This window comes from Gambusia affinis, linkage group LG02, assembly GCF_019740435.1.
Source record: "Gambusia affinis linkage group LG02, SWU_Gaff_1.0, whole genome shotgun sequence".
In the NCBI taxonomy this organism is placed as follows: Eukaryota; Metazoa; Chordata; class Actinopteri; order Cyprinodontiformes; family Poeciliidae; genus Gambusia; species Gambusia affinis.
Window position 1 is genome coordinate 6,539,130 of NC_057869.1, and position 16,492 is coordinate 6,555,621.

Sequence of the window (16,492 nt, forward strand, 5' to 3'; positions counted from 1 at the left end):
GCTCCCCACTCAGTGACCCATTACCTTAGCAAAGGACTGGTCTTTCACAGATAAGCAAAACAGCAATAATAGACCTAATGGGCTATTATTGAGTTGACAATGAGGCTTTCCAGCTACAGTGACAGCTCCTCAACACTCTGAATGAGCTTTATGTGAATACTCACAATGGACTTGCTTAAAGAAAAACTATTACATTCCGATATGTAATGCAGCGCAAACCCATTGCTGCATCCCTGTTTGGAGTGGAGTCAGTGGGTTTTGTCATTTGAGCCCTCCAGGCCTGTTTAGACAGATGATGGAAGGGTGTTCCCTGTGGTCCATTCTCTGGCCTGCTTCTCATTCTCCACATGTGCCTGCTTCACAGTGACAGAATGCATGAGCATGGCATTTACAAAGAGGTATTTACAGTTGGAAATCTAACCCTTGACTAAAGTCTGCTCCGTGAATCCACCATTACACTGGATGTTTGAAATTAAAACTAAGGTATTCTTTGTCTTCACTGTGAATGCTATGAAATTTTTACAAAAAAAAATGAGGAGGAACTTCCTAACTGACCTTGTGAGTATCACCCAGCAAAAGTATAGGAAATGTAGCTAAATACAACATATTTTAATTTCTGTAATTGTTCCTTTTGCAGACATTACATATGCAGAAATTCTAGTTCAGACAGGGAGAATATTGTTTTGAACGTTGAAATGACAAAATAACAGATTGTAATCTATTTGTGAAAGACCTAACTTTTTGGTCAGATTATTGATGCCTCACAAATTTTGTCAATTCTTGCAATTTTGTGTAATAAACCGATACAAAGAAGTGGAAGGAATCGAATGCATGGTATTATGTTTTTACAAACAGAAATCGGAAAACTCTGCTAAGCATTAGTATTTAGCCACACTGCAGTACTTTGCAGAAAGATATTTTGCAGGTCTTTGAGTATATGACCACTAGTGTTGTGCTTTTCACAACACGGCCATCTGTGAACAATAAATATATTACCGCAAAACTAAATTGGATTTAAATCTAAGCTTTTTTCTGAGTCATACGGTTTGATCGAATCCATTCCATCGATGCTGTGACTATATATTTGTTGTTATTCTGTTCTCCTACCTGAGCTGTGAATCCTTCCAGCTCCTCTATTACCATAAGCCTCTTGGCTTCAGTTTCAGCGGACCGTCTTGATGTGTTTAGTTTTGCGTCACAGCACACTCTTTAGATGATGGACTAAACAGTGCTTTCTGGAATTACACTATTTGCAACTAACTCTACTCTCCATAACTTTACATTTGAACTGTCTGTTGTGTTTCTTGATCTGTGTGATGCTATTTGTTCACTAATTCTCTATATCAAAAACAGAGGACCAAGAACAGATTATTTATACTTCAATTAAATTACACACAGATGGATTCTGGTATGGCTTCTGAATGCAAGTGGTTGCTCTGCGTTTTGTGGACTGAATACAAATGCACTCCACACCTTTCAGTTACACAAAATAATACTGTTTCCACTTCACAGTTATACATGAAATATTGTGTCTTTCTAAAAGAAGATCATGAAACTACAAGTTCTTCATAATTTTGCTCATTTGACCAGTGGATGGTGCTAAGGTGGCAAATGGCGATTTAATTTAAGGGTATGTAAAAATTCATTACTATACTAGCATGAGGAACTCCTGTGTTTCTTTTAGACTAATATTATCTAGAACATACATATTGACAGGACAATGATGCAAAGACTGTGATAGTTACCCATTGATGTTTATTAATATTATTTTCCTTTATATGTAAATGATCAACCAGAAACACAGAAACAGATAGAAATATTCATCCTTCTGAACTTATCTGTCATTTCAAGCACAAATGATATGATTTGTTGGATTGTCTTAAGTAGCTCATTGTGGAACATCTATTTGAATACAAAGAGCTGTTCCTAAGATTCAGTTTCAGCCTCCTTGTTGGCTGTGGTCCAAAACTAAATGGAGGGTTCAGTTAAGTTTGCAATAAAGTTATCTGATATTAATGAGGGATTTTCAGCAAATAGCTTGGAGTTACGTTTCAAAGAAAATCTGCAAAAAGGCATTAATCCACCTTTGTTTTAGATATGGCAAGAGTGAACTGTTATGGAAACCATTAACAAAGATTCTTTTTAACAATGATTGTGTAAGCCCTAATAGAAATTACTTTTGTTTAAGCAAATGTCCCATTTTCATAAGAAAATGTTTTTTTAATCTTGTTATAATTAGATTATCCCAAACCCAAACATCTTTTTTCTCTTTCTTTAAATACTTAGAAACTTGCTTAATTTACTCAATATTTGTAACTATTATGAGCTCTAATACCAGAGCTCAATACATTCTATATGCGGAATGAACTGAGATGAAAAGAAGAAGAAGAAGCTGAAGAGAAGAAAACATAGTGAGGAGTACAATGTGTTGTTGCAGTTTTGGATTTAATAAAAAGCATTGCTGGTTGTAAGAGAAATACAAATGTGCAGCAGGCTCTAGACTTCTGACAACTCAGGTACAAGGAAACGACATGTAAATACACAAAAATGTACCTAAATAAAAGTCAAAACAAAAGTTAGCTATGCAAAATTCAGTCAAACCTAGGACGTTTTAAAGTTTTGTGGTTTCAGAAAAAAGTAAAGAATTTTCTCTGTTCTGTCTTAAAACACTATCCTGACAATCATTTATCATCATTAGCAGAGCAGCCGACACCAGATGCTGTAGCATCCCGTTATATTAACTGTGTCTGGTCAGCCACCATCAGGACCACATGTGGCATATGCAGCTATACTCTCATCTGGACCACAATCTTCTCAGTCCATCTGTTTGCGATGACTCAGCAGCCGCCTTCATCCACTCTATGCCTCCCTGAGCCTCAGTGCTGCTTCGTTAAGACAGAGATTAGTTTCTTTTCCTCAGTATTAAATCATCTATTTTTCTTGTCATGTGATGTTTTTCTCCTGTAAGTTATATAAATTGAAGGTTTGTACAGACATAGCGCAACAGTACAGATGTAGTAGCTAGGTGTATAAATTGGATTGGTATTTCTTTAATAAGCAAATAAATTGACTCAAGAACACAATAGCTGTTTTTTTTGTCATATCCCGGACAGTATTACACAAAATTATATAGACAGCAGGTTACATAATCCCTGGTGTTTCATTAAAATTTGACAACACCTCCCTTCCTGCCTCCACATACCACAATGACAAAAAACAGAATGAGCCAATCAAATAGCAGCAGAGCCTGTGACGTTGCCTAAGCATTTCCTATGTCACAAACTGCTGTGTTGTGTCAGTTCCCTCATCAATCAAAGCTTGCCTGTTTATGCTAGTGCTAATATTGCCATGCTCGCCCTGTGTTCTTATCAATTAAAAGAAAGTAGTCAGCAATCCATCATCATCTTTGTGCCGCCATGTTCTTTATTGCGTTCTCATGAATACACAAACTGTTTGCAGATAGGTGTTGTTACAGTCGTGTTCACACATAGGTTATGCTAAAAAGAAGTTTGACTTTTTGAAGCTTTTCCATTTGCAGATACCTACAAATGGAAAAGCTTCAAAATATAGCATAACATAACCTATGTTCACGCATAGGATATGCTAAAAAAAAGTTTGACTTTTTTGTTTCTTTTTTTTTTACAAACAGAGAGAGTGTGCCTGCTGGATAGGGCAGTATTAGAACTGATTACAGCTGTGAATAGAAACAGAGCTTTCACCTTTCACCAGCTTTCACAGCGAGACATAGTCTGGGTTACACAGCACAGATTTGCATAGCATTAACAGTCTCTGTTTCCATAGGCTTTATTCTTCACACAATGGCAAAATGGTAGAGATCTTTTGAGGCTACAGCTAAAATAGGAAGGTAGAAAGAGTTAGTGTTGAACATCACTGAGTTATTTCACCTCTCCTTCTAGAAATATAGAAAATTTATATATTTTAGAAATGATCTGATTTCTTATTGACAATTGTTGCCAGTTGACAAGTTAGAGGGAAAACTCCACACCACAAAGAGGCAAAAATATGTTTGAACATAAAAATGTGAGCAATTTTAATACTCAATATTAACTTATATTCACCAACATATGTTATATATAACATAAAATGTTAGTTTTATTACTATTCAACACCTTGAAAGATTAACCACACAGCTGATTTCACCACTGCTTTTTGCTTCAGTTAAGCCACAGGTGTCAAAGTCCAGTCCTCAAGGGCCGGTGTCCTACTGTTTTTAGATGTGCTACAGGTGCAAAACTTTGGAATCAAATGGCTTAATTACCTGTTCCTTGTGTAGAGCAGTTCTCCACAGCCTTGCTAATGACCTAATTATTCTATTCAGGTGTGGTCAAACAGTGGCACATCTAAAAGTTGCAGGACACTGGCCCTCCAGGACTGGAGTTTGACACCCCTGAGTTAAGCACTCCACAATCCTGTGCTGCATCATTACTACTGTCACGTGACCAAGCAAACACAAGATGCCCAACCTCTACTCCCTCTTCAGAAACAAATGGCAACAAAGATGGAAATAAAGACTGGTTATTAATAACCAATATGATAAAAAATAACTAATATCAGACAATACTGACGTTAGTGCCAATATATGTTGCGACCCTAATTTTTGCCCTTTTTGTTACCTTTGAATCAAGAACACTGACCTCTGCAGTCTTGGACTAGGAACTCCTTGGTCCGAAGGTTCAATGCTGTTTCATTTGTTCCATTTATGAATATTGGTTCTCACTGTGGTTTGCTGAAGTAAACTTCATGTTGTCAGAGAGGCTCTACGACCAAGATTTCTTGATTCTCCAGGTCTGACAACAATTACGCCTGTCTTTGGCTAAAAAAGAAAACATACTATTTCAATTAATTAATGGTTTATGCTCACAAAATATAATTATGGTTAAATTGGTTTGAGGATCGTAAGGTGTAATGCAGCAAACAAATATGATGCCTCATCACCAACAGAAGCTCCAGCTTACAGCAGACCTTTGCTTTCCTTTATTTTTTACTATTTTCAAGCATCACCACCCCTAAAGAAGCAACACATGGCTGAAATCCAGTGATCTGTTATGTTGTCACACACCTCAGCTCTGTCCAATGTCTGTTAATGGTGTGAACTGACGTGTGCCAAATGTCTCCCTAAATTGTGACAGTCCTGTGTGCTTTGATTCAATCCCGCAGCCAGTTAGTCGCACAGACCATCTGTCCTCTCTAAGTTATATTATGAAGCTGTGAAACCGGCTTAACCTTTAATAAGTCAAACAAATTGGCAGTGTTACTACCTCAGTTGGTGACTCAGAAGCATAGTTTGACTTTATTCCCACCTTGCCCTGGTGTGGCCCTTTTAGAAGTCAAACAGAGAAGGCCATCTTGATCATAGCTTGAAGCATTTTCTGAGAATGTATAATGGCAACATATGGAAAGGGAGCCAGAATTAATAAAGTAGCGACAAAATCCATCCCTTTGAAATGTCTCTTTAAAACAGCTCTTAGCTCAAGAATTAGTTTAGTATTGGTTTGTCAGTCAACAATGTAGGGCTGAAACAACTAATCGCTTTAATTGTGATGAATCACTTATTTAAAAAATCCTCAACTAATTTAACTATCAGTCATTAACTAGCGCATACAGACTGAGAAAATGGCTATTTCTGAAATAATAAAACACTCAGAGCAATAATTAAGCAAAAACTGTTGAAAAAATATATATGCTTTGCTTCTAAGAGGAAAAACATTCTTTTTTAAATATGTTCTACTCAGCACCTATAGGTTTAGCTTTACCTGGTTCAAATTCTGTTAACCAAATATCCTATTAAGAATATTTTGCTATCCAATTAACACACATTAGCCCTTAACTATATTGATGCTAAAACGACAAAAGGTTGAACCTTTCACATGTTGATATTAAGAGATATAAAATAGATGCATGTGCATCCTTTTCTATAAGCATGCACTAAAGAAAATCTGTTATTTCATTTTAGGCAAGATATTTGTCTTCTTATTTAAAAGAGGAATTAAATCATGTGTTCATTCACACTTTAAAATGTATTTCTAATATGTTTATGTTTGATATATAATATATATAATATGTTTGATTAATCAAATAAAAAAATGGCCACATTAACCAAATAATGTTGCCTATTTTAATTAATGTAAATATTTCAAGTCGAGGATCAAAAATCTATACTTTTTTGACTTCAAAAAATGTGTTTATTAGCAGTAAAGGTTTATTTAACATTTTTCTCATAGATTTAAAAGCATTATGTGCTTTTTATGACTTCTCAAATGAAAAATATATCTGACTCAGGAGAGGGGCACTTCATTTTTTATTCATTTACCACTGAGAGAGTTTAACACTTTAATGTTATGGAATTCCATTACAACTCCTTGAGGATTTTATACATCACACAACACAGCATATTAGATGGATTAACTTATCTATCAAAGTTACAGAAGAGGCTGGCTACCTGAGAAAAAGTCCACTTTTTGCAAGCACTTGAAAATGAGGGCTCTATTTCAAATGTTCAGGGGTCTGAAAGCACCTTTCAGTTTGTAGTAGCCAGACATAAATGAGTGTGATTCAAAGTTGCAGCAGAACCCTCACTTAGAAATGCTTTACACAACCACAGATGCTCGTTCACATCTGTGGGGATTAAACTGGAAATTAGAAATAACCAAGTCATTAAGGCATGGGCACTGAGATTAAACAACTGTTCTGAGGACATTTTCTCCTTCCTTCATGATTATCACCTACCGCCGAGCAACAAAGTGAAGGTGGAATATCCCCTCTCACTCACAAGCCCTTTAAAGGCATTGAGTGGATTTTAATAAGAAGCAGAGCGGTTAGCGGTGCACACCATGGTCTTCAATGGGATTAAAAGCCTTTGAATGGTCTAGGCCATTAAAGTCTAGAGGTCCTGCAGCGCGTTATGAGCATGTTTATCACAAGGATTAACAAACCCAGCAAAAGCAATCACCCAAGGAGCACAGGCACCTCTACTTGTACTATTATCTGGCTTTGCTGAGCAGCTGATGATAAGAGTGATTCAGCAGCCCTGGAAGGTAAAGCTCTGGTCCCAACTGTACTCTCCACACCTGCAACATCTGCTTTCACTAGCTCATTTCTTGTTAAACAGCTATTTTTTTTCTGCAGGTTTACTTACCCGCTGGTTAATTCAAACGTCAGCATCCATCTGCAAAAACAGACCTATGGGATTTTATGTTGCGCGTTGAGATGGAAAGAAAACAAAATCTTGCTTAATGATGGGTGATGCTTTTCAAAAGTATGCATACCCTGTTTTTTCCTCCATTTTGATATGTTTCAGCCACAAACAAAATTTTATTTGGATTTTATTTAATAGACCAACACAAAGTAGAGTATAATTATTTTATTAAAAGACAATCATAGTGATTGAATACATTCTGGGATTCTCCCCTTTTCATCATTGTTTAACAGTGGCTGCCGCCTTTAGCCAGAAGGTTGTGTTATCGGATCAGTGTTTCGACCTTAACCCACAGCACTCTCCTGTTGGTGGGTCATCAGTGATGGGCAGCCACTTCTCACCCTCCTTCTGCTGCCTCACTCGTTCTTCGAAAACAGAAAACAGTATGGCACAATTGCAAGTGACCATGGTAACTTTGGAGGATTTAAGAGGTACATTGACATGAAGCATTTTACAGATTAGATGAAAACGAAGATATTAAAACCCTTGGGTGACTAAGTTTTGACATTTAACTCGAGAGCAGCCTGGAGAAAAGAATAGCTCTGGTGAGAGAAATTAGTGACAGGACATTTTGGTGATATTGTAGTGATACATTCCACAAACCTGGCCTGAATGGAAGAATGGTAACAAAACAATGAAAGAAAGCTATGCATTCTTTGCAGCTATGCATTTATGCTGTTGTTGTGTCTATGCAGTTTGTTCTAAGCCATGTCAAACTATAGACCCAAATCCAATTGAAAATTATACATTCTCTTCACTCAGTCTGTCTGAGTTTCATTTATTTGACAAAGAATTATGGGCAAACATTTCCATCTCGAGATGTACAAAGGCGTTACAGACATACCCCAAAAAGCTGTAACTGCATTTACAAAGTATTCGTCCTGGGGAGCAGAGAAACAACACATACAATATTTTTAAAATCTTTTTTGCAAAAATCATCTTCAATTAATTTCACAAATATGCACTGCTTTGTCTCTCACTCAAAATCCCACTGAAATACATTGAAGTTTGCTGTTGTAATATGACAAAATGTGGAAAGGTTCCAGGCATATGAATACTTGTGCAAGAGATTTTATTTATACTGTGGGAAAAAGTATTGACGGTCACTTCATGCCCTGCTTTTCTATTCTCTTTTAGATCTTCCACATGACCTATGACCTGGCCAGCGCCATGGTGCGGATAGTCAACCTCATCGGTATGATGCTGCTGCTGTGTCACTGGGATGGCTGCCTGCAGTTCCTGGTGCCCATGCTGCAGGACTTCCCAGCTGACTGTTGGGTTTCCAAAAATAAGATGGTGGTAAGTGCTTTTTCTGCACAGACTTGTATGGCCTGTTCAAATCAGATTACACTTCTGTCTTATCTTATTCATCACCTTCAGTAATTACTGTGCTAAAACCCCTTTAGCTTCCTGGGAAAGACCGCAATGCATATCTGTCATGTTAAATCCAAATTAAATAGGTTTATCGGCTACATTGGTAGACATTTATTGAATTTGCTGATGAGTATATTTTCAGGGGCTCGGGGCCACTTTGTTGGAAAAAAAGATGTTTCTAGAATGCATATTCGTAGAAATTGACAGCTTTTATTAATATAATTTAGCAGAGCTGTGCTTGTCCCTACACTTTATTATTTCTATAAAATGTCCTTGAAACTGATTGTTGTAAAAACTTTTCTTGCTATAGAGCTCTTTTTCAGTAGTTTTCACCAATTTCATTTTTTTCACCTCATAAGCAATGACTGTTACTCTGAATAGTTGTCGGGTTCTTGAATTAAAGATGACGAGGCCTCAATGTACTTGTAAATCAACATATATCCTGTTGTAAGTCAGACAGCAGGGGAAATGGCTCCCTGACTGATAGCTTATCAGTGCACGTCAATAAAAGAGCTATCAGGCCACCTTTAGGACTTTGTAATGGAATCAAAGACTGCATCAGTAAATATATGATAAAGCATGTGCTCTCTATTAACTTTTTGCTCTGCCATTCGCTAGTGTCCACATAAAGCAATATCTGTTTTAAGTATCTTTTTCACAAAAAGGAAAATTGTACAGCTTGTCTATCTAAACAAATCAGTTGGTAAAGTAACATGCTTATGTACGTCAGCTCAGGGAAAGTGTTAGAGTGGGACCAGACAGAATCAAAACATATAAGAATCCCAGTTTAATCCAGGTGCAGGACACTGAATTACAATAACACTGAAAAGTTTTTTTTTTTTTTTAAGTAATACTATTTAGATTAGATAGATTCATTACATGCAGAGTGATGCAGTAGCTCTTTAAAGCAATGCTTCTTAAGCTGTTGTAGTTAAACTCTCTGTACCAGAACGGGTGTGACATGGATAGTTACGTCTCTCAAGGTATGATATTCTTGATTCACCATGCCTCACTGCTTTCATGACAGGCTCGCTTGTTTCACTGAGTCTGCTTCGCTCATGTTCAAATAGCACATTACATGCAAGTTGCAAACTTCTTCCCCTGAGATATTTCAGACTTTATCTAATTTTAGCCGTATTTCCATTCATTTGCGCAGAGATGTGCACTCAGGTGAGAGTTGCTGTTCAGGCACTGTCATTACTTTACATCAGAGAAGAAAGTACTTTGTATCTTTTTGATTACATTTCATTGGAATAACATACAACTAAATTGCAAATGTTACGTTCATGCGGTTCAATGCTCTAAGACCCTCCTCCTGGTTCTCATTGGTTGTTTTTGGTCCGAACGGTGCATTACTTTAGCTAGCAATAATAGTTCAGGAAGGAGGTGGAGGAGATAGATATTTTTCACAGATTATCTGTCTCATATTAAACTGTCACAACATGGTGACAGCTTTAACAAATATGGAGAAAACATTTTTTTTTTTAGTAAAGTTATATATTGCGGCTTGAGTAAAATGCAACTGCATTAAATTTTTTGAGAAGTCTGGATTGTTTTATATATATTTTGCATGTTGTCTATGACTGTTGCAAGAGGGGAGAGCCCTGTCAGTAAGCTAAAACTAATAATAATAAAATATTTAAGGAACCTATTTGCTGTATTGTATGCAGACTGTTGCATGCAAAATTCACGAACAGTACATATTGTGCTAATCAGATTTAAGCACAAACAAGGATTTGTGTCTATTAAACTATTAGAGACCAGTAATAACATAATTTTGAGATACAATCACAATTTATTCCCCTAAAATTTCTGAATATGGTTCCCTGAACTTCTGGAATGCTGATTCAGACTCAGTTCTTTTAATTTTAATTCACAGTTTTGGTGAATTAAAGGTGACTGTGATACTGTATTGCATGGACACTGCCCCTTATGTATTTTAGGTAGGCAATACTAAAATTGCTCTCTGTCTCAGCTTTTCTTCAGTGGAAATAAGTTTGAAAGCAATTTGGACATGTCACCCCCAGGAGAGAGTTGATATTGATTTGCCATGAACCACCATTGGGATGCTAAGGGAAAAGGGGCAATTTATCTACAAATGAGAAAATTCACAGAGAAATCACATTTTTCTAAATAGCTGACCTACTTTCTCTGATGCAAGACTGCTATGTTCCTCGCTCTTTGTGCCCATTCTCAGGGCTCTGTTATAGGCTTCTGCCCAAACGTCTGCTGGCTCCAAATGTTTGTATATTGTTAAGTCTGCATTACTCTGCCAGCTGCTCCCCACTGAACTAAGATGCTTGAAAGTTGCAGCCCCCAGTAGCTCTGTCCCAAGTGGGCATATAGCTGTAATGTTAAAACTGACCTTTCATGTGCAATCATTGACATCATTTGAGACGGGCTAAGCGAGGATGTGTTGTAGTGTATTCAACCTAACTCACCTGTCCTGTTTTGTTCCATCTAGAATGACACATGGGGACAGCAGTATTCCTATGCACTCTTCAAAGCTATGAGCCACATGTTATGCATTGGGTATGGCATGTACCCCCCAGTGGGCATGACAGACGTCTGGCTGACCATCCTTAGTATGATTGTAGGCGCTACTTGTTACGCCATGTTTGTGGGGCATGCCACTGCACTCATCCAATCGCTGGACTCATCTCGGCGTCAATACCAGGAAAAGGTCAGTCAAAATCACAAATTTTGCTTTTTTACTTTAGTAATCACAGGTTTGTCTCATCCTTTTGCATTCTTATTACATATTTGGTATTCCAGATGTCTACTTTAGTACTCTGTATCAACACCAGAACACTCCATTTTATGTTTTCTACCTTTTTGAGTCTGTCACTACAACACAATACATATTTGCAGATAATTGCAAAATGGTCAAACCCGTCAAATGTTTTCATTTCATGATGTTACGACTTAAGCCTTTCAAAATTTTTATTAAGGATTTAAGCCAAAGATAAACATAAAGCAGAGCATAATTTTGAAATTAAGGAGAGGCAAAAAGGGTTTCTTGATTTCTCTGCATTTGTGCACAGTTCATAACTGCCTCATTGACAGATTCTTCCTCCTGACTGCAAACCTCTTCAGTTGCTATTGCTCCAAATACTCTTGTTACCCAACTTATTTTGTCTTGCTATTGGGTTGTACTTCTTATATTATCTGACAACAAATAGAACAGTGCTCCACGAGATTTTCAAAGCTTGAAATATTATACCATAACTTAATTTTGCTTCAAACTAATCCACAAATCTATTTTTGAACTGTTTTACTAACCCTTACTAACAGTCATCTGAGGAGTTCAAGGAATTGCTGTATTTATACTGAGAGACAGATGTCACCATTTTTTTACTAATTAGATGACTTTGGGTTCAACGCAAGTTGAACTGGATGTCAGAGAAAATTCAGATGAATATGAATACGCACCATTGTTTTTCTATGCAGAACATTTTTAAAAAATAATAATCATGAGCGTCCTTGTTTTTTTTTTTTTCTTTTTTGGGGGGCGGGGGGGGTCTTTTTTAGCTTAAGCTAATTTTGGTCTTAAGCTGATAAAATGTGGAGGAGCAACATATATTAATTTGCAAAGCACTATATGATCTGTGCAAAGGAGTTTAACATGATTTCCATAAAACTGTAAGTTATATTCTCACCTGTTTTGTAGCTTTATTTGTAACCAAACTCAAAAAACATTTTCACTGAACACAGCCCACAAAACACAAGAAGAACTGAGGGCAAAAGTCAAGGCCAACATTTCATTGGTATGAGGCTGTTTTTGTCTAGACAAAAGAAAGTCCTGATGGCTGGCTGTGAAGACCCAAACATGTTCCATGGTGACATGCCCTCTGTAGGCCCAGCATGGGTGATAATGAGCTGAGCTATACGCTCCCTCAATGCCCACTGTCTGTGGTGAGGCGCAGACAAGAGAGTGACCTCTAGAGAATGAAGGCAGAGGCTCAAGAAATCTCACCTAAATGAAAGAGGGAGAGTGGGAGTGAAGGAGGGCTGGAAAAAGAGGCAGGCTGGATATCACAATAGATGATGTAACAAGTGTGTGGTGGTGGAACTTCAAAAAGAGACAATGTGCACCAGACTCATTACAGTATGAGGACATGCATTTATTATTGTCTCAACACCTACAAAAATGAAAACTCCTTAAATGAAATTAAATAACAACCTTGATGTTCAAAATCAGCAATTATTCTAATCCAATCTAGTATGAATGCTGGCTTGTCTCCTTGGAGTTGCCTTGGTGCCATGTTAACTGAACAGCTGTCTATCTCAGCACCAGTTATGTATATGCGGCTGAACCCAGTGGTTTTCATTCCCAGGATAACCCCCATGCTGAAAAAAAACTCATCCATGCTTCTTCACAGTGTATATCTGCAAAAAGATAATTTCTGCAGAATTAATTTTACAAGTCTCAATGTTAAAACACTCAGCTCCACACTGCCATCTCCTGCATTTTACTGTCCATGTTCACCTTTTTTTATACTTTTCTGGTGGCCCTTCCTTCAGCTGTGTGTGACAGCAGGCCCTTCTTGTTGCTTCTCCATCTTTTCCATTTAAAGTAGATTGCAATATCAAGTGCATGTATGGTGCAGAACAGTAATATGTAAACTCAAAGATGAAGCATAACCCACCAAAAAAAAAAAAAAAAAATCCAGCAGAGGATAACACAGACTTGTGCTACTGTATCAGTGGTGTGCTAGGTAAAAAAGATCAAAATTTAACCAGTCAAGGAGGTATCAAAGTGGATCACTAATGAGCCAAGCAAACCATTGCCAATTGTAATGCTTCCTGCTGGCTTTTATGTGACAAGGGTTGTGTATTCATCTGCTGTAAATGAGGCGTAAAAAAATAGCACACAAAGCTCTCACGGCTATACAGCCAAGATGAGAGACCATCTGTCCTGCTGGCATGCAGAGGTGATATCCAGGTTACTTTTATAGTTTGATGGGAAAGGTTTCAATAAAACCCCTGTGAGGGACGATTACAAAGAAAATCAGCCCCGTAAAGGATTCTCACAAGTGCACAGATGGTGGAAAGAAAAGGATGGGGAAAATTTCTCTCTCTCAAAGATAGGGATACTTATCATTACAGAGCCGAAGTGAATACAATTCTATTAAAATATAGCACAGAGTGATAAGTGTCTCAGGCTTTCAGCATCAGGCAAGTAGAGTCAAATGAACTATTCTGGATGAGGCAACACGTTATCTATTAAACAAAGCAGAAAGCCAAACCTCGAATTTCTGGAAGAAAATGAGTTATGGCCGACACTGAGGAGAAAAATCACTTTAATAAATTGATTTTCAAATAGCTAAACAAATAATACTGTCACTATTCCAGCAGAGGAGTTATAAAGCATCTACTTCGTGTTTGAAACTCAGTTTCTTACACGTGTATCTTAACTCAATTTAAGTTAGTGCTGAAATGTATCTGAATAAAAAGCATATAAACATTGAGCTGCAGCTGGTTAAATCTTCAAATTGTTTCAGTGACAGATATTTTGTCTTGTTTCAGTAATTACTGTAGTTTACTTTATTTTTATCATTTTTTTTCCGTATTTATATATCTTAAACAAAGGGTTCAGCATACAGACATTTGTTTAAAGTAGTTGAAGTAAGGGCTTGGAAAAAGCCTGCTTCATTCCTATTTTTCTTCTTCCCAGGCCACTTATGATGTGTGTTTTGGATGACTTTCCTGTTGGAATTCCCATTTGGGTATAAATTTTGAATATATTACTCAAACTGGCACCAGAGGTAAAAAAGGAACTACTTGAAATATTCAGGAACAACCCAGGAGCCATCAAGTCTCAAGTCAACAAAGAAATCTGTAGGGATGCCAGTCTCTCTGTCTGCTGCAAAGCCAGATAATGTATAATAGACTGAGTGGGTGATGACCAAGAAAGAACTAGATCCCCCAAAATAATCATAACCAAAAGAAAAACTACAATGCATATATAACTATGTTTAGCATATATGTACTATACTTGTTACCTTAAGAAATGTAGTTGATATCAGATGTTTTTATACACTTTTTCTGTTTGATGTCACTTAAGAACATACATTTTATTCTACTTACTAAATGTCTGAATAATAAGAGGGTTCTCTTTATTATTTCTTTTGAACTCAAGAGGTTTAATTGGATTAATATGGCTACATCAACCAGGAAGTTAAAGCTTGGACCCAACTGGGATTTCAGTGGAAAATATAACAACATGCATACAGTCAAATGTCTCATATAGTGACTTAAGAACAATAGTCACTATTTTCCCCTGCAGGGAAACAGAGGCAGTTTGTGGTAAAGAATGTTTTCATGAAAAAAACTCAAAAAGAAAGAAAATAGGGAGCCAGATCAAAACAAAAACAGGAATCCAGAGGAAAATGAAGGGAGGAACCAGCAAAGAGTGTGAGTAGGAGAAGTTACCCTGAATCAGGGGTCTCAAACTCCAGTCCTCGAGGGCCACTGTCCTGCAACTTTTAGATGTGCCTCTGCTGCAACACACCTGAATAGAATAATTGGGTCACTAGTAAGGCTCTGGAGAACTGATCTACACAAGGAGGAGGTAATTAAACCATTTTATTCCAGTGTTTTGTACCTGTGGCACATCTGAAAACTGTAGGACACCGGTCCTTCAGGACTGGAGTTTGAGACCCCTGCCTAAATACTAAGTAAACTGGAACAAACGACCTAGGCTGATTAGCTAATGGGTGGCAGGTGTGAGGAGAGGGAGAGAAAAACATGGCACAGGGGGTGAGGGCAAGTACACTAAGGGTAACAAGAAATAACTAGACACAGTGAAGAAATAGACATAATAAAGTAGAGTCACAAATAATTGAACTGAGATAAAATAGAAACAAGGCTGATCTAATCAAAGAGATAAAGGAACACAGACTAACAACAAAACTAGAACCAAATATTCAAAACTACCCAGGAGCTGACAGTCAGTAGCTAACATATACCTTATCACTGAAATATTACATTTATGTGCTTAGACCCACAATCAAAAACATCCAATAAACAGATTATGAATATAGCATTTTTGATGATTTCTATGTCAGGCAATGGAGGAACCATTTCCATTCGGTGCTGTTCTTTGATGTATATAACTAACTAAGATATTGTTCCTGTTTTTCTCTGAATTTTAAAAGGTTTGTACTAAAGTAAAATAGCTTCAAATTACTGGAATGCCTCACAAGTAAAATTATGGTGTCTTTGTTGTATTCATACAAGTATTTTACTCTAAACAATTGTATTACGTCAGACAATAAGAGCAATCTAAGTTGTAATTGGTTAAGCATCTGGTAAATTCACCCAGGAATCCTTCCCTCTTGTCTCAGGCTCGTTGCGAACCATTATCACACAAAGAAAATTACATATCTCCAGATTGTGAGCTCAAGATGGCTGCACATGTGACTGTATATACAGCAAAGGGTACGCTTGCTTCTCTAGCTCTCTAATTCTACATGGCTTATTTTTCTCTCACACTCCTCACTGTGGTAATAAATACCATAAATAGAGATGTAGATGAGATGAGTTATAAGTGACTTGTGTTCTTTGTTGCCATGTACAGTAAAGACATCTCAGGATATAAGTAAATGATGTTATGTTTGGTTTAGGCAATTGGTGATTAAATCAAGGATACCCAGGAGATGGCATGTTGTGGCAAGCCAATCCCAAATGGTTTTCAAAGTAAATGGCAATGGGATGCTGCAAGCCCACCCTCTACATCTCTAATTAACACTTGGTAATTAAACATTAATCTTTGGGGGAAAGTTAATAAGAAGCCCAAAGCGGATTATTTGGGGGTTTAAAGGCCGTAGGGATCTTTTATACCCTTAATTCAATTCCCTCAGTAAAGCCTCTCTGAGAAAGCAGTAAACAGTTCTTAAT

General features: G+C 37.2%; 1 protein-coding gene across 1 annotated transcript in view; it reads left to right on the forward strand.

Moving 5' to 3' along the window:
* hcn4 (hyperpolarization activated cyclic nucleotide-gated potassium channel 4) overlaps positions 1-16,492 on the forward strand; it is a 71,446-nt gene that overhangs the window by 24,867 nt on the left and 30,087 nt on the right. The window contains exons 3-4 of the mRNA XM_044096591.1: positions 8,354-8,515; positions 11,055-11,273. Of these exons, the coding sequence (XP_043952526.1) occupies positions 8,354-8,515; positions 11,055-11,273 (381 nt within the window). The remainder of the gene's footprint in view (positions 1-8,353; positions 8,516-11,054; positions 11,274-16,492) is intronic.